We start from the raw sequence: 20,457 nt of genomic DNA on the forward strand, positions 1-20,457 counted from the left end.
TAGCTACGCCACCGCCGACCTCTCCTGTCTTCGCAGCTTACAGCGAAGAAGAGCTACAAGGTAAGTCCATTTCGAGCTCAAACGCTCTCTAAGTACCTTACTTACGTATCATAGCCGCGGAAACACTCCTGAAGATCCTCTATGGTAGCCCTATCGCTCGGACGCTTGCACAAGAAGCGAGAGATGCGAATATCGACCACAATTCATCGTCCGCGGGCTTAAGCACTCATCCTGAATTACCTCAGGACAGTTGTGGGCATTTGACTTCATCTCCTCCACCGCTCGTTCGAGGAAGATCATCCTCTCCTACATCAGTAGACCATGTATCATCACGTCCGAAAAGTCCTTCTCCTGCCAATAGCCTCAAACCGGCTCTGGAGCCTATAAGGGAAACCTTTTATACATCACTGGGGTCACTGGAACCTTCGAGACGAGCTTCAAAACCGGCAACAGCTCCAGACCTCGAGCTTTTATACACCCCACTAGACCAGCTCCGAGATTCTCGCTCATCACCTTATACGCACGAAGTGCGATCCGTCGCGCAACTCAGACGCGACCCGTTTCCTCAAGGAATCTTCCCATCACATGCAGTGATCACCGACACCGACTCTAATGCACGTCAAGCCTTCATCGACGCAGACAGCTCCGACCTTAGCGGTGGCAACATCATTGCCGCAGTTCAGCGTGTAGGTCATCGATTCACACTTAACCGAGGGATATTTCCTTCCCAAGAAGTCATGTTCAACATCTGGCCAGGAGTTCGCCGTGACTTCCAAGAGGCTCAATCAAAATTTAGTGGCGGCCATGTCTTTGCCGCGCTGAGGGAGCGAGGCACGATTTTCGAGCACAATGAGAAAAAAGCTGATGTGGCAGCTTTGCGGCGACGAATTGAGCGGGAGAGCTCAAACAATGCGTGGTACAGAGCACGTCGGCGGGATACGAGGGATGAGAGTGAGGATGAAGAGTTAGATTGGGGTAGTGATGACGAAACTGATGAGTAGATGAACAGTTGGGGCTGATTAGAAGGCATGGATGGACGAAAAAGTGGATCGGTTACGAAAATTCTTTAAGTTCCATAACGTGATCGGTATCCATGTGATATCTTAAATCGCAGCACCCTCCTCCTTTTTGGTGTATCTTACGCATGCGCTCTTCCAACTATTCTTTCTATTTTCAATGTCTATGACACTCCTCGATGGAAGTATCTTCGCTCAACTCAAAACGTGCGTGCGCTCCACAGTACGTGATGAAACATCGCAGATGGGCGCCATGAGAGCTCACAGTTCTAGTACAAAGAGTCCTTTGTGAGCCACCAAGAAATTGATGGATTTTAATGAGCCTTAAGGTGGCAGTGAGTGGACATCGCTCATTGTAAAGTATCTGCAGCAATGACTAGGGATGAAATACACCCCAAAGACTCCTCCTCCTCCTCCTCCATACGATGTCCAGACACTCCTACATATGACCTCCGGATTTGAAAACGTTCCGATCCTATAAAGATGTTCACAATGTGTAAGTTGAATAGCCCAATCACTTTTCAGAGCTCATGACAGGTCATACAGACTTTCTCAAGCTCGGGTTTGACATGCATAGTCATGAGGACCAAGCAGATATGTCTTCATAGTAATTTTGATTTTCTTGTGCTTGTGTGGGTAGGAGCGGAAGGAGGAGGTGGAGATGACGTGGAATAGCGCGGCGGTGATGTTTGAACGTGTAGATGATCTCTACGAGACGACTTAGAAAAGTACGATATGATGTCTAAACACAACGTCTCTCTATCCACCAAGCGACCATGCAAGCATGGTCGCTTGGTGGACGATACTATGGGAAGTAAAGAACTAGCCCGTGAAAATTCTCCTCAAGAATAAAAGCCCTCAATCCAAGGTAATAACTTGTGTTTGGGATATCATCCGGCAGACCGATATACATACCGTATGGCACAGTGACAGAGTTTTTCAAGGCGTAGAAAATTGAGCCACTGTCGCCTGAAGCGGTGAATGTATGACTACATTTTAGCTAATGCACCAGACCAACCCAAGGTTGTGTCTGACCATTCTTTAACTCTTCAAAGTTCGGCTCAATCTCATGCTGGATCGACTATACAGACGAGCTCCGAAAGGCAGTCAGCTGGAACATTCTGATTGTATGTGCGGAAACCGTGTCCCGGAGTACTCAAAGATGGTGATAGTCCACTCACGGAATACAGTTCGCCCCCGGATATCCCCGCGCGGAACGCATCTACGAGACCGTGCTAGAATTCATGATGTTAGTCTTGAAAATGCACGGTTATGGGTCTTTCATTTTCACGAGCACGGGAGCGTTCTTGCGTCATCACGCACGGGAGCGCAACTGCGGCCTTTTTCGGATTGGGTTGATTTGAGCTTCATCAAACTGGCGGGCCAGTTCGAGCCGATAGTCATTGAGCGGGCCATTGGGGTTGGCAGATGGACGCCGAGTCAATTTTACCAGAACCAATGTCCGACGCAGCAACGGGGAGGGAATTATCGATTTAATACTAGGAACAGTAAAAAACAACGCGATGCGCCTTTGGTGGTGTGGTCACGCAGAAAGTAGATCGTCCGTCAATTCATTTCCAGTTCCTAGCCCTCCATTTCACTCCTCACCAGTATTGTATATACACACGCGCGCCCACGAAAACCATCGTCCCACCCTAACTCACCTTCAAGGTCGCAAAATGAACAATGTCGCGTGCTGTGTTGCGCAGCCGACGGAGCTGTGTCATGACAACGTGGATGGTTGCACACGGAATGCACGGCATGCACGCACTACGCCAGCCACTTCCCCATGTAGACAGGGTATATATTTCTCGAGACAATTTTCCTGACAAGACTCATTCACACATTACGATTTACGAAGAAAACAGAACGTTCACGAATTTACGACTTCGCAAGTCTTCACTACAAACTCACTCACAAACAAGTTTGTAACATTACGCTGTCTACCTTTCAAAGATCCTCTACAACGCAGAGCATGTACACATTCAGTATGAACATGTTCTCGACCATTACTCTTTCGCTCGTGCTCTTCGCAAGCTCGGCACTTGCCCTTCCGCTCTCTGTCCCAGAGCCAAGCATCGTCACCAAGATGGCGATATCAATCGGGGTGCCATTTGACATGGAAACATCAAAATCTAGCCCAGCCGCACATATAGTGGCTCGATCTGCTGAGTGGGCGGTTCCCTCACCCGCAGCGCCAGCCTGGACTGCAGACCCGTCCGTTTGGACTCCGTCTCCACCAGCATGGACCGATGCACCGCAGCAGACTTGGGCAGCTATACCAATTCCATCCTGGGCGCCGACTCAAGCTTCCCCTACGCCCACGCCCAACCCCTCCTACACCTGGGCCGAAACGCACGACGACAGCAAAACCACCCTAACCAACGGCATCATCTGCGGCATCGTGTTCGGCGGATTCTTCGCCCTCGTCATCCTTGTATTCGCCATCTTTACCACGTATCATCGAGCTATCAAGCCGTGGTATAGGGGTAGGCGCGGCAAGGGGGATATCGAGGCGGCGAAGGCTGTGAGCATTGCGTCGACGGATGCGGGCGGGGTGCAGATGACGGAGGTGCCTGAGCGCATTCATGTGCGGAGTACGGAGGATGGCGGGTTTCGCGTTGTGCACACTTCAGGAGGGATTTCTAGGGGTTGATCGGTGATGGTGATCGTGGGGAGGAGGAGACGGCAGGTGTTGGTGTTGTTGTATCAAGTTGTTGAAGTAGTATACTGTATAGAATCTGAATTCATGGTCACGTTTCTCAAGCCTTCAAACCATGTTTTTCACGTTCAGCAAATGTATGTGAAAAGTGATGTTGTTCAATTGGAACTCAGCCCAGGGTATATCTTTGCATGCATCGCCCAAACTCCATTTTAATCCAAGTCATTCATGCAATCGCCTCATATAATCTCGTGTCCACGCACGTTTGCAGTGTATTCAGCACACTGTGACTCGTTCTCACAACTCCGGCTTCGGCTTGTCTTCCTTGGCGTCCTCCTTCTCCACGACTACAAAGTCATCATCCGTGTCTTCTGTCTTCTGCTTCTTGGTCGAGGGCTCTTCGATGTCCGTTATGTCCTTGGGGTCTTCGGTCGGCGCATCGGGGAGTTGTGACAGTATCTCGCTCGGCTCCGTGGAAGTTTCGACTGGCGCATCAGGCTCGTCCTGTCCGGCGGTGTCCTCGACAGACTGCACCATCGGGAAGTATTTCCTAAGACCGCTTGTTAGTGACATGCCTGATCCATATGATCTTCGGACCTACTGGATCTCCCTGTAGTAAGCATTCTCATCCTTTTCCAAAAAATTGCAGAAGATGACGCGATCCAGCTTCTCCGCCTTGCCATCCTCGTCCAGGAACTGGCGCACAGTCTGCAGCGCAACCACGGCCGCCTCGTCACTCGGATATCCGTACACGCCCGTGCTCAACGCGGAGAAAGCGATGCTCCGGCACTCGTTGTCGACAGCCAATTGCAGGCTGGTCCTGTAGCACATGGAGAGAAGTTTCGCCGACGCCGACCGTCCTTCCTTCCAGTAAATAGGGCCAACAGCGTGAATGACCTTTTTGCTGGGCAGTTCGTAGCCTCTGGTCATCTTGGCGTTTCCCGTCTCACACCCGTCGAGGGTCTCGCATTCGTCGTAGAGCTTGGGACCAGCGGCGCGGTGAATTGCGCCATCGACCCCGCCGCCGCCAAGCAGCGATGTGTTTGCAGCATTGACAATGGCGTCGATGGCGAGGGTCGTGATGTCTCTTCGGATGATGCTGATCTTGTCGTTGAGTGTTGCGGAGGGAGTATAGGAAGACGATACGTCATTGTCGGGCACGATAGTCCTGTCCTGGTACAGCTTTGTGAGCGTCGGGATGTCGTCGAGAGTGACAGGCGCCATTTTCTGTGGTGGGGTGGGTTTCCGAGCGGTTGAGATTGGTTTGGCGAGATAGTAGGCGCTGGACATTTGGACTGAAGAGGCGAGAGGTTTTTCTTTGGGTGCGAGCGACGAGCATAAGAAAGTCGTCGAGCTGTCGGAACCGCAGCCTTAGGAACGGCCCGCGGCTGGCGGGGTGGAGCTCGGGCCAGTTTACGTAAGCCCGCTAGTGCCCGTCACGGAGTAGTCTTTCCCCACTCTTCAACCTCGGGTTCCCCTTCACTCTTACCCCTGCAGTGCATACATATCCATGAAACCAGACATTTGTATTCTTCCAATAACATAAATCTCCCTAAATCGCGCGACCTTGGTCCGTGCGTTTGTCAAATCACCATGTTTACTCCAACGATTCACTACCTAGGCATGTGACGATACCGAATGCCGCGCCATCCGCATCATAGAATGTGGCCATGTCCTCTGCTTTGCATGCTTTGGAGAATGGGTAAAATGTCATCCGGACACCTGCCCTTTCTGGAACCACAAGCTCAAGCAACCCGGGACCCCATCATATCTTGAGCGCACATGCAGCTCGTCGTGGTTCAAGTGCAATGAGTACTTTGTCTTAGTTCTCTAGGAAGATGATATATTGGCTACCAAATTACAAATACTACACGAAGATCAGTTGACCTTTAGTGGTGCAATTACGAATTTAGGAAAGTACTTCCTCATAGCAGCAGTGCGCAACATCCTTGCCGCTATTACCTTCACTCTTCTACATGTCGCAATTGCGGCCACTGTTCAGGCCGTCGGAAGCCTGGAAGGCCTTTGGACGATCCTCACAACTGGTGTGATCCCCGCTGTGGAATTTGTGGATCTTCTCGCACGCGTTTGTGCAAACGAACTACTCGTGGTTGCATTGGCTAAGGCTGCAATATGGGAAGCTGTTGGTCTCACTTCCGTCGTGTGCTGTGCTCTTGTCGCGTCACTTCGGGAGCAAAGCCAGGATTGCGTAGTATCCGTAATCCTCGACTGCCTCTGTGACCTTTCATCTTATATCTTATAGTCACTCCACAACAATGTTCTCATACTCTCAGTCAATCGGATACTACTTTGTTCATTTACCTGGCTTCCTCTTTTCAGTCCAAATGCTAAATAAATAAATACATCTCATGTGTCCCACGATACTACCTCTTTCTACCTCTCGTTCTCGCGCCACACATTTTTTCCACAAGATTTGTAACCGGTTCATGATTCGAGATATAAAAGATCAATACGCTTTCCACGAGACTGGCTTGACCACATTACTGCACATTCCAATTCGTAACTTGCGAAGTATTGTCGCCTTAGTCCCACCTTCATTGCTGCTCCCAGCAAGTGCAAGTTCAGGAGCTCAGCGGTTCGACCCTAGTAATAGCATTTCTCGCGTTCGCGCCAAATCATGATGCACAACTCCAAGACTGCGGCGCATAACTCCTATTTCAAGTAGCGTCAGGTTCAGAATGAAGTGCTCGCGAGCGAAACGACAGCGGCACAAGACCTCCGCCTACTCAGCGCACGATCATCGAGCTGCAAACGTGAATTCTAGAGTAATTTGCGACCGAGGAGGTTCTGCTAGTGAACTTGATGAGTTAGTGCATGGGGCGATGGGTTGGTCTGTCTAACTTCGAGAAACTCATTATAGTCTGCTCGCCTTCTGGAATAATGCCTCTGATATTTCAAGTATGTATACCATATACCCTAGCATTGCGCCCAGTGCTGACTGGATTCAGCTCACTCTCTGGACCGACCAGTGGAAGCTTCCGCATGAACGACCCTGCCGCCGGTCATCCGTTCGATCAAGATGTGCGTGGAGGCCATGGGGATGTCAGGTCGCAGCCTTTGAGGAAGCATCTGAGGCGACGGAGGTGAAGGTCACGAAGCGGGCGAAGACTGGTGCGAACGCGCATTAGGACACGGCGCTGGATCAGTCGATACGGACCGAGCACGTCGACGGTAGCCCCTCTTGACATATAACGCGAATATCGGCCAAGCACATGGCGTTATATTTTGGCGGACCAGGATGTATTCGAGACAGAAAAGTTCACGCACACGTTGGCAAGGCCTGCGTGCGCCCTGCGCACTCACGGCAAACGTCTTGACAAAGTTTGAAAAAGATGGATTCGACATCTAGAGTCTCTTATGGTGGTTATCGAATGCAAGCACGGTACCTTTATCTCTCACTTTACTTGGATAACAATAATGATCATGCAGACATCTAGTGCTGCGCGTCGAAACTGCGGAAATCCTCAATATGGCTACTTGCTATACAAATGTGCCATGCCCTTCCCGCGCCCAAAGCCCGACTCCACCTCCTCATCCGATACCTTGCTGAACTCGCCTTTCGCAACTTCAGCTCACTCTCCAGAGCGAATACGCCCGGCTTTTAGTTTAATTGTGGCGTCGTACGTACTTTGGCGCTCAGCAGACAGCGCATCCCCAGATAATGTATATTCCTCTTCTGCAATCGAAAGATGTATCGAAGCCGGGAGATCTAGGGATATTCGGGGCGTGTCTCTGGGCATCGAACCAAGACAAGAAACAGGCTTGGTTGGGCCCGGCAGGCCGTGAGCCATTGCGACGCGCGAGATGATGTCGATAGCCACGTGTGTGGGCCGCTTGTTTGGTGCAATGAACAGTTCGCCGTATTGCTCGTACTCGCCCTGAGTTGATTTTGCATCCGTGGAAATTCGCTGCATCTCGATGTCTGTGTGCATTGGAGCTGGTCTGCGGCGAGAGAATGTGAAAGGTAAGTTGCGTCTGAATACTAGGGCGTTGATGATGACTAGGCTGATAACTACACCGGAGATGGATGCGATGATGATGCCGGTCTGCCTAGTTGCCAAGCCCATGGTGCTAGTAATCAAAGTATGAAGTGTGGTTGGAATGACAACAGACTTGCTGAGAGATCCGGTCTCTTTGCGCTTGCTGATGTTTGCGGGAAATGCTTGACCGGATTGAAGCATATATATGTCTCACACATCGACCTTGTGAGCAACATAGATTTGTGTAGCAGTTTCCCCATGCGCATTGTGAGGCCTATGTCTTCTAGTTTTGTTTCACTTTCCTTGAACTTGTGATTCCGTGCAAACGTCTCACAATGTGATTATGAAAGGACGGCCCTGAGAGCGTCTTTGCCAGGTTTCATCATCACGAGAAGCTTGTATGTTCCTCCATGCGTTCTTTGAGCCTAAGGAAGGCCATGGCGTCCAGAGAGCGGGTTTCCGATGGACCACGATAGATCAGCCATGCAAGGATAGCCAGGCACAATAATTCCAAAGTCAAGATAGTGGTCATACCGATCACAACCGAAAGCGATAATTGAGGCTTTCGTATCGTGGTTGCATACCCAGAGTAAATCGATCGTCCGTAATCTTCCCGTGCATCACTCCCGATACTATAGCGTGAGAGTAACTGATCCATTGTCACAACGGCCTGATTGGCTAGAAACACCGCTGATGACAATGCTGTCACAGCTGTCTTTGTATCATTAAACCCGTGCAACCATTTGGAAAGAAATTGTCGAGCGTCCAATAATTCGGGCTGAGTTTGAATACCAAAATCGCATCCTGGGGACTTGGAGTCTGACCATGTCACGATGGAAGTGGAAGTGAACGGTATCGGTTCCAAGCGGGCAAAAGGTACGAGGTTGCACAGGCGCTCCCCAGGCAGGATCTTGCTATTCTCATCGAGAGAAGCATTCCAAGTTTGTACGGCAATTTCGAAAAATGTGTTGTTGCCAAACAAAGCGATGGTGGTCATAGTCAGAGGGCCGGGAACATAATCATAGCCTTCATTGATTTGCGGCGGGTCGGCACTGTGAAACGGTTAGCTCGCCAAATGTAAATTAGGTAAACGGACGTATTAAAATTCTGAAGGATACCTTGGCGCCCATGAGCGGGGGCTTTTGGGATCTGAAAAGTCGAGGTAGTCGTTATAATCCGTTGCCATATCTTCTGGGCTAGGCCATTTCTCTAACAAAGCACTCCAAGTACTATTGTTGCGATAGTTCCCCAGTTCGAAATAACCCCTAGTTGTGGACGCTGTGCAACGAAGGGTGTAATTGCTGGTCAGATTCCGGTGATCTACAAGGCGCGGTCACCAATCTCCAACTGCTCTAGGATGTCAATGTAGAGCCCTTCTACTATATCTTGCCTGCTCCGTGACATGGTCCACGGTGATAATCCACGCGATCTAGGTGTACAGATGCGAGTCATATTATTGCCATGGGAAAATGCTCTTGTGAATGGGCGCTCTCCTGGACACGGTGATGGAAATGCGGCGCGTTGAATGCGTTGGCACTCCACTGAAGAGTTGAGACGCATAATGTGTTGTCGCAACACTCCAGTTGAAGTTCCTTGTTCAAGCGCCGCTACAAAAGCGCCGCTTTCATGATCTCGAAGCAACAATTTGTTCGCAGCGGAGTCGGACGCATTGTTCCACAAATTTGGTTTAACGTCATCCAGCGACGCGACCGCAAGTTCGCCAACCAATTGCGGAAAGATTTCGTATTGGTACGTCAGAGCCATCTGCGTCGGTTCCATATCCCAACCAATCTCCTTTGCTGGCAGAACCTTTCGAGAGCACTCAGATTGTAGCAAGAAACGCTGGTATATCAGATATCCCATGTAGCCGGTGTCGTGACAGGTGGGAACGAGGATGTTTTCCATGGGCACCAGAATTTGATACAGAGGCTGCTGTATGGATCCTATAAGCGGATTTAGTGAGTTTACGAAGCATCTTGAGGTACCTTCTACTAACCTATGATGATCGTAAGCGCAGCAAAGAACAATAAATTTCGAGCGCCATTAGACATGCCACCTGGCCACTTCCAAGACTTGAACAAAGTGAAAGCATCGGTCCAGCCGCGATCCGCAAACGCAACAAGGTATTGAAGGCGATAATCTGAGTCCTTGTGGTGCTGATGGCTGTAGACTACTGCGACCTGAGCTATCAGAGTAGACAAGACCGGGATGGTGATAAGGCTACCAATCGAGTTCAAGACATTTACACTAATTGCCCATTTTTCGATGCGATCAATGTCCAGGTCCGAGAGACCGTGTTGATTGTAGTAGGAGGAGGCGCTCAGTGGTCGTTTAGCCATTACGCAAGTCAAAGCCCACGGTATGATAATCAAAGGAATGTAGAAGATGAGAAGAAACATGGCGAGCTTGTGATATTTCAGTTCAGACATCTTGACATCCTGAGTGTAATGCAATGGTTCAAGTTTGACCTCTTCGCCGGCGTGCTCAGAGCTTTTGATCGATCGCGTCGCGGAGTCATGGGAGATCCGGGAGGGACATGGCAAGATGGTAAGGTCTGACATGGTAAAGTTATCGGCACGTAGACTCCAGAGTTAAGTTAACCAGGAGTTGAATGTTCTTATACAGCAGGTGTGTAAATGGCCCCGCCAAGTGGCTGAAACATCACAGCCTCGTTTACGGTCACACATGGCTGAGCTATTTAGGGCCATTTCACTTGCAGCCAGTTAGGCAGACGCCAGATGTTCACCAACCAATTCTCTCTGTAGAAGATTTCGGCGAGGTGCGCTCAGCCTCCTCAGGCCCTCGATCGCACCACGACACAAGCGCTGTAAGCTACAGGTTGATGTCCAGGCAATCGAGATGTTCACCTGCGGCCCTGTGTGCCTCTAGTCTGACCGATCCTACCGTGGCGATAAATTGTGCATCAACTCCCATATTCGCTCTAAAGTTCTTTAGCTGTCCCTACCTCATCGCTATCGCAATGTTCGACATTATATATGTAGCTGAAAATGCGTCAGTATCAGCAGACTATGCAGCGTTGTGAAGGGAAGATGAGGCACGAGAGAGTGAAAATTATTAGTCTGCACGGAGCTTTTGTCCCGCGCCAATGACGTCAATTTTGCCTCACGTCATTCGCTCCACAAGCTGAACACCAGTTTAAAGCTCGACTAAAGTATTACAATTAATCTTTTTAGATTCTACTTTTACAATTCATTTGGCCATCACGTGGCTAGCTTGGGAGAGGAAGATAAAGCCTGAGACGAAGCAGTTGAATGGTGGAGAGGGGTTAGAATGATACCTAACAACTAGATAGCTAGACATTTTCCAGGGTTACCGAGGCCTGCTTGACAAAACCCTGCCAAAACAATCCATGATGCTACCACTAGGCCATCTTAAGCGTAGCCTAGAACCATGCGCGAAACAAATAGGAGTAAGAATATTGGAATTGGCTGCAGTTGTGTTTATACTGCGAGTCGTAACATGTCATGATACCAGGATATGAGCTGTATGCAAATCCACATACATCGGGCAAGAAAAAAATCCCCAAAGGGCCGGCCAAGGTGAGTCCACAGACGACAAATCTTTGTTTGATGTAGCGCATGGTAAAAAGGTGCCGATGTTCTACTTTCTCGGCTGGTGACTTCTGAATTATCTTGCCGACTTTCTGAATTACCTTGCCGAATACCCACTCCGCTCGCTACAGTCGCATGACTTGCAAATGTGCAACTCGAAATTTTCATGACTAGCAGGCCTCTTAGCTGCAATATGATGGATGAGTGGGCAACTTGAGGCGATTCCAGTCCGACCAGTACTGAGAGGCCTTGATTCCGAGGTGCGGAGGGAACACTTGATCGGGTCTCGGGAGAGAACGCCCGTGAATGCTGTGACCGTGCCGAGCTTTTAGTGATATATGGGGCCTTGGTACCTTTATATTCTTCAGCATTGTAGATGGTTTCCTCAAGGCGCGGTGGCGTCAATTCGTGGGCCCGAAACTCATTTGTTGAGAGAAATTGAGGGCAATTGATACTCCTTCCGATGTTTGAAACTCAGCCGCAAGGTTTGACCTTTCGCCAAACTGCGTACACCCGCAATGTCCATGAAGGTTGCCCGTTGCATCAGTCAAAATTGGCCGATGTGACAATATAGGTGCCAACGTAGCGATGACATACCTCGCTGCAGAACAGCCTATCAAACGTTTCGGGTGCGATTATTCACTGATAAGATCACATGTGATACAAGAAATTGACGCAAGACAGACGCAGCCTTTGCCGAAGCCGTTGTTTGTGGTCTAATTAGGCGCGGATGCTGCCGCAAGGGTCTATCACGGTGGGGTGAAAACGTGGGGCGCCGAAGCGGCATCTCCATCGGCATCATCCCAATCCTTCGATATCGTACGTGCATTTCGTATTCGGGCCTACCCAGATCTACGATTCGATCTGCGTGGTAATCGTGAAACTCTTGTATCACTGATGGCGTTGCCGCTTGTGTTGTGGCAGGCACATCAATCAATCCTAGCACCCCTGATGGGGCGGTATGAGCTGCATCCTGGTGCAGCGATACGGACTTAGCGAAGAGGGGGTTGCAGATCTTGACAGGCGCACTTAGACAATTGTGCATCGAGTGAACTATACAATCGGCCATATAGCCAACATGAAAGTGAATGCATCGGAGACGACAACACCACCTCGTAATCAGCGCTTCGAGAACACCTTCACCTTGAATCACATCTTTGGGAACACCTTCACTTTGCAATCAGCGCCTCTCTCACCTCGCGATCAGCGCTACAAGAATCGCTCCACGCCGCAATCGGCGCTTCGAGGCGTACTTAAACTCGGAAGTTCCTCTGTAAAACCTCAACACAAACTCCAACCAAATCTTCAAAATGGTATCAGGACATCTAGGAAACGTCACCAAAGCGCCCGAGTTCGAGACCCTCGCTCTTCATGGCGCCCAAGAACCCGATCCCATCAACGGATCCCGTGCTGTCCCTCTCTACCAGACATGCGCCTACAACTTCGAAGACGCCGCTGACGGCGCTTCCAAGTTTGCGTGGTCCAAGGAAGGCTTCGTCTACACCCGCATGGGCAATCCCACTAACTCCGTCTTCGAGCAGCGCATGGCCATGCTCGAAGGCGGCGTCGGCGCGGTCGCAGCAGCTTCAGGCCACGCAGCACAGTTCATGGCGATTACGTCCATTTGCGAGCCTGGACACAACTTTGTCTCGACGATGAATCTCTACGGCGGCACGTTCAACCAGTTCCGCGTGTATTTCAAGAAGTTCAACATTCAGTGCAAGTTTGTCGAGGGGCATGATGCGCAGGAGATCAAGAAGGCGATCGATGAGAACACGAGAGCGGTGTACATCGAGACGATTGGCAATCCACAGTTTAACGTGCCGAATATCGCGGCGATTGCGGATGTATGCCATGAAGCTGGCGTGCCACTGATCGTCGATAATACGTTCGGTATGGGTGGGTATCTGTGCCAGCCCATCAAGCTAGGCGCAGACATCGTGACACACTCCTGCACCAAATGGATTGGTGGCCACGGTACATCTATGGGCGGCATAGTCATCGACGGCGGACACTTCGACTGGTCAGCTAGCGGGAAGTTTCCTTGCATGTAAGTCCACTCACTCCCTTCCACACTCCCCTTCCTCATGCTAACACACCATCTCAGGACCGAACCAGCAGATGGCTACCACGGCATGCGTTTCTGGGAAACATACGGCCTCAAATCGCTCTCCGCAAAAGTCCGCATGGACGCCATGCGCGACCTCGGCCCCTGCATGGCCCCCTTCAACGCCTGGCTCTTCATCCAAGGTCTAGAGACCCTCGCACTGCGCGCAGACCGACACGTGTCCAACACGCTTGCCCTCGCCCACTGGCTGCAGAAATCGCCGTATGTCAGCTGGGTCAACTATCCCGGTCTCGAATCTCACACCGACTACGCCCTCGCGCAAAAGGTCCTGCCGAGAGGCCAAGGAGGCGTACTCACCTTCGGGGTCGCAGGCAACATCGCCGAAGTCGCCGCCGTCGTTGACAACCTCAAGCTCTGCTCCCATCTCGCGAATGTCGGAGATGCGAAGACACTGATCATTCACCCGTGGCGCACGACGCACCAGCAGATTCCCGACGAGGAGAAGATCAAGGGTGGTGTGACGCCGGATCTGATTCGTGTTAGTTTGGGCTTGGAGCATATCTCGGACATCATACATGATTTCGAACAGGCGTTTGATGGTGCGGGCTTGAAGCCTGCGGAGGGGTGGACGCCGACGTGGAGGCAGGGGTTGAGCAAGGATGCGAGTGATGGGACGTTGTATGCGCCGAAGCCGGGCAGGTGAAGATGAACGTGGAGACTGATGGGGCGAAGGACACGGCGGCTATGGAAATGGCTGCAAGCGTGTAGAGAGCACTTGGGTGTAGTCTTGCTTTTGCTTGCGTGGATGGTGCTTTTTTACTTGTCTAGGAACTAAGACCAAGCTTTGAAATTCGAGAGTCCACCATGTCCTCATGCACCTCACTCCACATCTCTTACTTCTCCTTCACCTCTTTCCGCCCTCGGTATAGGCGGTCCTTCGTACCTCGCTACCATCCTACTCGGCACTGGCATTCCCATCCCACCAATTCTCTCTCGACCCTCACCCCTATCCCTAAGGCGCCTCTCAATATCAGCCTGCCGCTTCGCCTGCAAAATGCGCTTATTCCGCCTGCGCACAACACGCACGATTCCAAATACGATAGCGAAACACAAGACGATGGGGATGGTTGAAATGAGTATTATGATGGCAGTTTGGGATAAGCCGGCATGGCTGGAGGCGGGCAGGGGAGTCTGGTCTTCGAAGATGGAAGATCCGGTGTATGGGGCTGGCAATACCGATGTTTGAGATGGGTAATGGATGACAGACATGATGAGGAGCAAAAGACGAGGTAGTGCGTGGTCGCAATTTTGCGTTCGTGTATTCATAAATTCGTGTTCATAGCTATGTACTTTTGCCCCAACTCCATGCAACAAGCAAACAAAGAACTTTTTGGAAACAACAAGGCGGCAAATGACTTTTGGATGGAGTGTAAGAGGCAAGACAAGGGACGCAATGTAAATCCCGCTTCCGCGAACAAAGGAATATGAAGGTTTTCGGCATCACCGAGATGGAGAAACAAGGTTTCGGCTACACCTACACCATTCGTCTCGGTGATGAAGCGTGTCGCGGCAGCGTGTCTACGCTCTGTTCGTGCGCAAGCGTGGGGGATGGCATCATGCCAACGTGGCGGCCAGAAAGTGATGTGGCAACCAAGCAAGGGCGAGAACGAGAGGTATTTTGTCGGGCAATTTGTGGAGGGTTCGTACAGGGTCGAGGATGCTGCTCTATGATTTCAGGTCCGAGATCACCGGGCTCCATTGTGCCTTGTAATGAGGATGCATCTCGCTTGATGTTTTCGAGCATGGACTTGATGGTGAAGAACGATATAGGGGTCCCAAATGTGCATACGATGACAGGCAGCAAAGTGTAGTTGTCCATGATAAGGTGTCTAGCGAGCAGCGTAGGAATGCGTCAAGCACAGTATTGGCCCGAGTACTGAAGAGCGAATGCTGGAGGATAAAATCGTGGGCGGTGATATGGCGGAGAGACACAAATCCGGGGTGTATGTGTATCTCCCGCAATGAGACATTTTCGTGGCCGAACGACTCTTGAGAGACAAGCTACAATCGCATGTGAGCGGTGGTCTCACATGGCTAGGGGAAGTCCAAGGGCTACAAGTCGGTCCTCCTTCTGAGGGCATGTTTCGGCAGATAGTTGCATCTTCTGACTTTCGATTGAAAGGTCGGAAGTGCGATCCCTGGTGCTGTGGCGTTCCTGGGTATACGGAGTCTCCAGCAGTCCGAATGATCGTCGAGGGAGGTCACCTCTTCAGCTAATCATCACAACTATGTTCACTCTCCTGCGGTCTTGTCTGCCATCATCAAGCCCGAGCTCGAGCTGCTGCTTCCACTCTTTCTCCTCCTATGGTTCTTGGATGGCTCTGTCGCATCGCTTGCCCGCCGCGAGCTCGTTATCGGCTGTGCAGGGAAGTATTCGCCTTCGTCACCGAGGGCGAAACGTACGGGCGTCTTGACCCTGTGATGCGCGAGGTTTATTCGTGAGGCTTCGGGGCTCCACCCCCGATACTGCATCGGGCTGGTTTCGCCAGACTGGCTGCGATGATGTCGCCGAGCCGGAGATTCTCCTGGGAGCTGCAGCCGCGAGTTCATGCCCATCCACAACGCCTCCTCGTCGTCGTTGCCTGGAGTACGCCAGCCTCCGACGCCTTCATAGTCTCTGGGGACGTCGCTTGTGTTGGTGGTCTGGAGCATGCCGTTACTAATGTCGAGACGCCCAGGTTTGACGGCAGGCACGACTATGTTTTGAGAAGGGATAGAGATGCCAAGGCTGCTGTATAGTTGTCTATGACGGGTCACCGCTAGTGGTGCAGGCGTTGAAGCGGTTGGTGAATGCTGTACAGGCAGAGGCAGCTTCTTGGGAGGTTCTGGACTGAGCCAAGCGCCTACGATGGCGACTACGAGTTCGATGTATACGACGAAGACGCGGCAGAAGAGCAGGAAGAATGCGATGGTGGTCGTGATGGTCGCGAAGATGGCGAGTGGAATGGATATCGACAGGAGGATCAAGGGCGCGAATGCGTAAACCGGATTCCAGACATTTACTTCGATGGTATACGACCTCCATCCGATAGTGATCATAATGGTGGCTGACGTTGGACGAGATGACGATGTGGATGTCGAGGAACTACGGCATGTGAAAGATTGCGGGGACGCCAAGGTCGGTGGTCCGACGCCTCAGATGATGTCAACAAGGGCGTTTTGGCCTTTCCCGAAACTCGTCAAACACTTCTTCAACGAATCTGACGTATTTCGCTGCGTCGCGTGTCGTTCGCGCTGGTGTTCACGACTTTGCGCAGACCGCCGATCTGTGCGCAAAATCTTCGTCTCTCAGTTTGTCCGGAATCGTCGCGCACCTGAGCGCGTCGGCGTCATGCCAATACCGAACAGGATTGCGCCGAGCGAAGTGCCCTTGAAGATGCTCTCGTACTGTTCAGTCTTGAGTCGCGAGCTGTACGGCTGCTTTGAGATCTTGAGAAAGGTAGCGCCCGTGACGAGCATCCAAGCGCCGAACAAAAGTTCGTATCTGTACTTGGAGGCGATGTGCTCGTTTGCTTGATCTGTCATTTTCGTGGATGATTGCGAGTGGAGCGCAAAAGTGTGGAAACCTGGAAATGAGATGCACGTCGACTTTTGTAGTCGGCGATGTTTGTGGGAAGAAGGCGGTCGAGGGTCGAGACGCAGGATTGATAGGATTGATATGCGAGCCGCGAGGGCTGGGATGACATGGGTAGTCGTGATGTCACCCCACCCTATCATCACCACACCACTTCACACCATCGACGTAAGAGCTTCGGATCGTCGCAGCCACCTTCTCATCGTAGCTAATGATTAGCGCTGACAGTCTGCTCGATGATACTGGCAGCGAAACTTCGACCCGCGCGTTGGACATTGAGGAGTTCAACACCCAGTGTTGACCGCCTTCTCAGTTCTCTTCATCGAGCCGCCTGACAACTTCGCCTCACTTTAGATAGCGTGTGGCCATATCACGTGCATTTCTTTGCTTTACCGCCATCTGCGTGCTTCTAACAACTTTTCAGACTTCAGTCACTGTTTACTTCATTTCTTTGTTGTCGTTTTCCTACCTTGCGTTGTCGCTACACGTCGCGCGCATTTCAATCATTGTCACTTCACAACCTCCGCAGCACAATTCCAATGCACCACTATTTACGGCAGCAACATAATGTTCCTCCCTCCCAAAAATCAGAGTCAAGCGTTTGCACATTGAGGACACAAGTGAAACATACATGACCCACGCAACATCTACACCATAAAGTATTGCTCAAACGATTCAACTCACCATGTCTCCCAGCAGATCAACCATCCTCAGCATTGTACTACCTGTTGCCACAGTACTTCTCACGATCGCAATTGCCACGGCAATCCTCATCCACCGCTACCTTCGCCAACGCACCCTCCTCCCCACAACAGAACCCCCGCTCTTCACCGCCGCGCACATCGCCTCGATCCGCGCACCACGCTCCAGTGTTCCTACCACTCCCACTGAAAACCCCTGGCCCACACTCAAGTCCGACCCCAATCACATTCCGTTCCTCGCCGCACCCCTGCCTTCCCATCAGCCTATCAAGGGTAATTGGCAGAAGTTCAAGGAGAAGCAGGCACTGCGCAAGGAGCAGGCCAGGATGCCTCAGGTTATGCGTGAGAAGTGGCATCATCAACCCAAGGGGTCTGCATATTGGCGGGAGCATGGAAAGAGTATGCGGGCGGAGACGGGATGGTGGGAGAAGGCGAAGGAGAAGGTGGGTTGGTAGATGTGAGAGGAGTAGAAGGTTGGAGTGGGTGAGTATGATTGTAGTTTGAAGATGCTGAGGAATTGCATTCTCGGCATCTAGTCAGTATGTGCATGACCCAATGTGACAATTCGTTTTGATCGCTGATAAGAATCCCGCTGTCAGTGTGGCGCGTGAAGGTCATACGCCAGTTTTTCTAAATTAATTCACAATACACAAGTCCTGTATGTCCAAGCAAAAAGTAAATGACAGTTACATTTTACCTACCCATCGGCAACTGATAACCCACCCATTCCGTATCCGCCTCCCTCCACTTCTCCACATCCCCAATAAATACCTGCTCATCAGCCTCCCATATCCCCTCCTGCACTATATCCACCCATTTCCACAGCACATACCGCAGCTGCGCATCATGCCTCGCAACAAAGTAATTAAACCCTAACTGTCACAATTCCGAACTACTCGGCTCGATATCAGCAGCAGCGTCTTCTCCTTTGCTGCGCACATCCTCACCAATCAGCGCGCCATCACTAGTCCGCGCAAATGCATTGGAACCGAGTATGAATGGTAGAATGAGTGTACACAGCTCTTCGAAGGGGTGGGCGCCGTGTGGGTCGGTTTCGGTGAGGTAGAGACCGGCTGGGTATGTCATGATGCCGTCGAAGTCGCGGGAAAAGGGGGAGATGCGGAAATGTTCGCCCCATGGGGTGCGGCGGTATTCTTGGTGGCCAGGGGAGGTGCTTGAGAAGATGAGGAGTGGGACGAGGGTGTTGGGCGATGTTTGTTCGGATGTTGGGGCGATGCGTAGGCCTGGGGCGATGTACATCCAGGCGGGTCTGGAGCAGCGGGCAAGAAAGCGATAGGTCAAGGTGTTCGCCGATAGGGTTATTGGATGACTACCAGTGACGAGTTCAAGCAGGCCTTGTTCTGCGGTCTGTGGTTGAAATGGCATTTTCTGGTGGATCGCGTCGACCAGTTGTTTGGAAGCTTCGAGAGCGTCTTCGAGGCCTTGTTCTTTGTACGAAGGCATGATCTATGACTCCGTACGCTCTTGTTCCCTACCGTATTTCTTATCAACAACCAGGACTTTCTCTTCGTTCGATTATGTTAACGAGAACATTAAGAACTGTCTCAACAGGCAGCCACACCTACCGTCTATCTATGGTGATTTCTACATCACGGATGACTATCTGCTGCATTGCCGTGAACTTATCTTGATCAAAAACTAATCCCAAGGGACCAGTCGCCAATAGTGCATAATTTGCTGTTTATAACGTGACGTATCGCCGCTTGTTCGAATTGCCTTCGGCTTCAGCATGAATTGCATTCTCCTAAGTTGTTCCGGTGAGCATAGTCCCGCCAGATACCGATAGAAAAGGTGAAGCTTCATAGCCGGCTCTATTGATTATCCATGCCAAGCTACTCTCAAGAAAGACACGACGGAGCTATCGAGACGTTCGCTTGTACTTGCAAGAGATGCATCGCCGCCATAGCGTTCCCACCATGTGCATTTATCGAGGGTGTCTGTGCCAGACCGCGCTAGGTCCAACCAAGTTCAAGGATGTTATTGTGAAGCGCAGCACAGCGCTTGTGATCCAGGACGTCCAACTCTCTCAACGTGGTTTCGTCGCTGATGCACCATTCTGCCATGGCGGTGTGTTTAGAAAGAACAAAATGAGATGTGAATAGTGTTAGTCTTTCGATGTAGCACAGTACAGGTTAAGCATGCTAGAGCCTAGAGCTATATATTTTTAGGCAATTGTAAAAAACAACAACTATTTCATAAGTACTCTAGAAACTTATTATCCCTCGCTATTAGCAAATTGCTAACTATCATAGTAAGGCAAAAACAAGAAACAAAAACATACAACAGCGGGGATTCGCCAGTGGTCACCCACCTGACTACTAATCCGCCGGTGCGCTGCTTAAATATGGCTGAGCGGACGGGAAGCCTTGTACTCAACGCCCTGTGGTCGTATGTGAAAGACAAGGCTTCAAAGACGTAATATATTGTTGGCAACAATGTCCGAGAAGCAAGCTTGGCACAGCTTGCCAACTGAACCCTCTCCCTGTGAAGATAAAGTATGGGCCTTTCGCGCCGAGGATCTTGTAATCGCATGCCAACCTATCTGCCGTGTTCTCGGTTAATTCGGAACGCTCTTGTGCGCCCAGTCGGCATGCCAATCCGTTGCCTTGTGCTCAGTATCCTTCTGATGTCATCACGACCCGCCTAATTTTACGATGAACGTATCGACCCCCGCAGCTTCTGTCTCAATGCAGAGCGCGCCGTCTCATCTCATTGCCAATCCGATGGACCCGCAGATGCATGTGTTGTCGTCGTAGTGAGTGTTGTAGGATGGGGTAGGATG

At 51.0% G+C, this 20,457-nt stretch overlaps 13 protein-coding genes across 13 annotated transcripts; 4 read left to right on the forward strand and 9 right to left on the reverse strand.

Annotated features, from left to right (window-relative positions):
• Window positions 1–2,083: 2,083 nt before the first annotated feature.
• Window positions 2,084–2,432, reverse strand: SNOG_05816 (hypothetical protein; the record flags this gene model as incomplete). The annotated part of the gene is made up of 2 exons (XM_001796161.1): window positions 2,084–2,251; window positions 2,340–2,432. 2 exons carry the CDS (start codon window positions 2,430–2,432, stop codon window positions 2,084–2,086), a joined length of 261 nt encoding a protein of 86 aa, XP_001796213.1.
• Window positions 2,433–3,006: 574 nt separating this feature from the next.
• On the forward strand, window positions 3,007–3,737 carry SNOG_05817 (hypothetical protein; the record flags this gene model as incomplete). The annotated part of the gene is made up of 2 exons (XM_001796162.1): window positions 3,007–3,606; window positions 3,666–3,737. The coding sequence occupies 2 exons, from the start codon at window positions 3,007–3,009 to the stop codon at window positions 3,735–3,737; spliced, it is 672 nt and encodes a 223-aa protein (XP_001796214.1).
• A 238-nt stretch (window positions 3,738–3,975) lies between these two features.
• On the reverse strand, window positions 3,976–4,963 carry SNOG_05818 (hypothetical protein; the record flags this gene model as incomplete). The annotated part of the gene is made up of 2 exons (XM_001796163.1): window positions 4,280–4,963; window positions 3,976–4,228 (listed from the first exon to the last, which is right to left on the reverse strand). Exons 1-2 carry the CDS (start codon window positions 4,900–4,902, stop codon window positions 3,976–3,978), a joined length of 876 nt encoding a protein of 291 aa, XP_001796215.1. The 5' UTR covers window positions 4,903–4,963.
• Window positions 4,964–6,579: 1,616 nt separating this feature from the next.
• SNOG_05819 (hypothetical protein) lies at window positions 6,580–6,827 on the forward strand (the record flags this gene model as incomplete). The annotated part of the gene is made up of 2 exons (XM_001796164.1): window positions 6,580–6,597; window positions 6,648–6,827. The coding sequence occupies 2 exons, from the start codon at window positions 6,580–6,582 to the stop codon at window positions 6,825–6,827; spliced, it is 198 nt and encodes a 65-aa protein (XP_001796216.1).
• A 305-nt stretch (window positions 6,828–7,132) lies between these two features.
• Window positions 7,133–7,766, reverse strand: SNOG_05820 (hypothetical protein; the record flags this gene model as incomplete). The annotated part of the gene is made up of 2 exons (XM_001796165.1): window positions 7,133–7,179; window positions 7,328–7,766. 2 exons carry the CDS (start codon window positions 7,764–7,766, stop codon window positions 7,133–7,135), a joined length of 486 nt encoding a protein of 161 aa, XP_001796217.1.
• Window positions 7,767–8,064: 298 nt separating this feature from the next.
• On the reverse strand, window positions 8,065–8,865 carry SNOG_05821 (hypothetical protein; the record flags this gene model as incomplete). The annotated part of the gene is made up of 2 exons (XM_001796166.1): window positions 8,065–8,731; window positions 8,798–8,865. The coding sequence occupies 2 exons, from the start codon at window positions 8,863–8,865 to the stop codon at window positions 8,065–8,067; spliced, it is 735 nt and encodes a 244-aa protein (XP_001796218.1).
• A 134-nt stretch (window positions 8,866–8,999) lies between these two features.
• SNOG_05822 (hypothetical protein) lies at window positions 9,000–10,108 on the reverse strand (the record flags this gene model as incomplete). The annotated part of the gene is made up of 2 exons (XM_001796167.1): window positions 9,000–9,622; window positions 9,676–10,108. 2 exons carry the CDS (start codon window positions 10,106–10,108, stop codon window positions 9,000–9,002), a joined length of 1,056 nt encoding a protein of 351 aa, XP_001796219.1.
• A 2,453-nt stretch (window positions 10,109–12,561) lies between these two features.
• Window positions 12,562–14,022, forward strand: SNOG_05823 (hypothetical protein; the record flags this gene model as incomplete). Its single annotated transcript, XM_001796168.1, has 2 exons — window positions 12,562–13,301; window positions 13,359–14,022. 2 exons carry the CDS (start codon window positions 12,562–12,564, stop codon window positions 14,020–14,022), a joined length of 1,404 nt encoding a protein of 467 aa, XP_001796220.1.
• Window positions 14,023–14,198: 176 nt separating this feature from the next.
• Window positions 14,199–14,588, reverse strand: SNOG_05824 (hypothetical protein; the record flags this gene model as incomplete). Its single annotated transcript, XM_001796169.1, has 1 exon — window positions 14,199–14,588. One exon carries the CDS (start codon window positions 14,586–14,588, stop codon window positions 14,199–14,201), a length of 390 nt encoding a protein of 129 aa, XP_001796221.1.
• A 265-nt stretch (window positions 14,589–14,853) lies between these two features.
• Window positions 14,854–15,198, reverse strand: SNOG_05825 (hypothetical protein; the record flags this gene model as incomplete). Its single annotated transcript, XM_001796170.1, has 1 exon — window positions 14,854–15,198. The coding sequence occupies one exon, from the start codon at window positions 15,196–15,198 to the stop codon at window positions 14,854–14,856; it is 345 nt and encodes a 114-aa protein (XP_001796222.1).
• A 413-nt stretch (window positions 15,199–15,611) lies between these two features.
• Window positions 15,612–16,904, reverse strand: SNOG_05827 (hypothetical protein; the record flags this gene model as incomplete). The annotated part of the gene is made up of 3 exons (XM_001796171.1): window positions 15,612–16,381; window positions 16,585–16,645; window positions 16,692–16,904. 3 exons carry the CDS (start codon window positions 16,902–16,904, stop codon window positions 15,612–15,614), a joined length of 1,044 nt encoding a protein of 347 aa, XP_001796223.1.
• A 734-nt stretch (window positions 16,905–17,638) lies between these two features.
• SNOG_05828 (hypothetical protein) lies at window positions 17,639–18,109 on the forward strand (the record flags this gene model as incomplete). The annotated part of the gene is made up of 1 exon (XM_001796172.1): window positions 17,639–18,109. The coding sequence occupies one exon, from the start codon at window positions 17,639–17,641 to the stop codon at window positions 18,107–18,109; it is 471 nt and encodes a 156-aa protein (XP_001796224.1).
• A 424-nt stretch (window positions 18,110–18,533) lies between these two features.
• On the reverse strand, window positions 18,534–19,118 carry SNOG_05829 (hypothetical protein; the record flags this gene model as incomplete). The annotated part of the gene is made up of 1 exon (XM_001796173.1): window positions 18,534–19,118. The coding sequence occupies one exon, from the start codon at window positions 19,116–19,118 to the stop codon at window positions 18,534–18,536; it is 585 nt and encodes a 194-aa protein (XP_001796225.1).
• Window positions 19,119–20,457: the final 1,339 nt, after the last annotated feature.

The sequence above is a fragment of the Parastagonospora nodorum genome (genome assembly GCF_000146915.1).
Source record: "Parastagonospora nodorum SN15 chromosome Unknown scaffold_8, whole genome shotgun sequence".
Classification (NCBI taxonomy): Eukaryota; Fungi; Ascomycota; class Dothideomycetes; order Pleosporales; family Phaeosphaeriaceae; genus Parastagonospora; species Parastagonospora nodorum.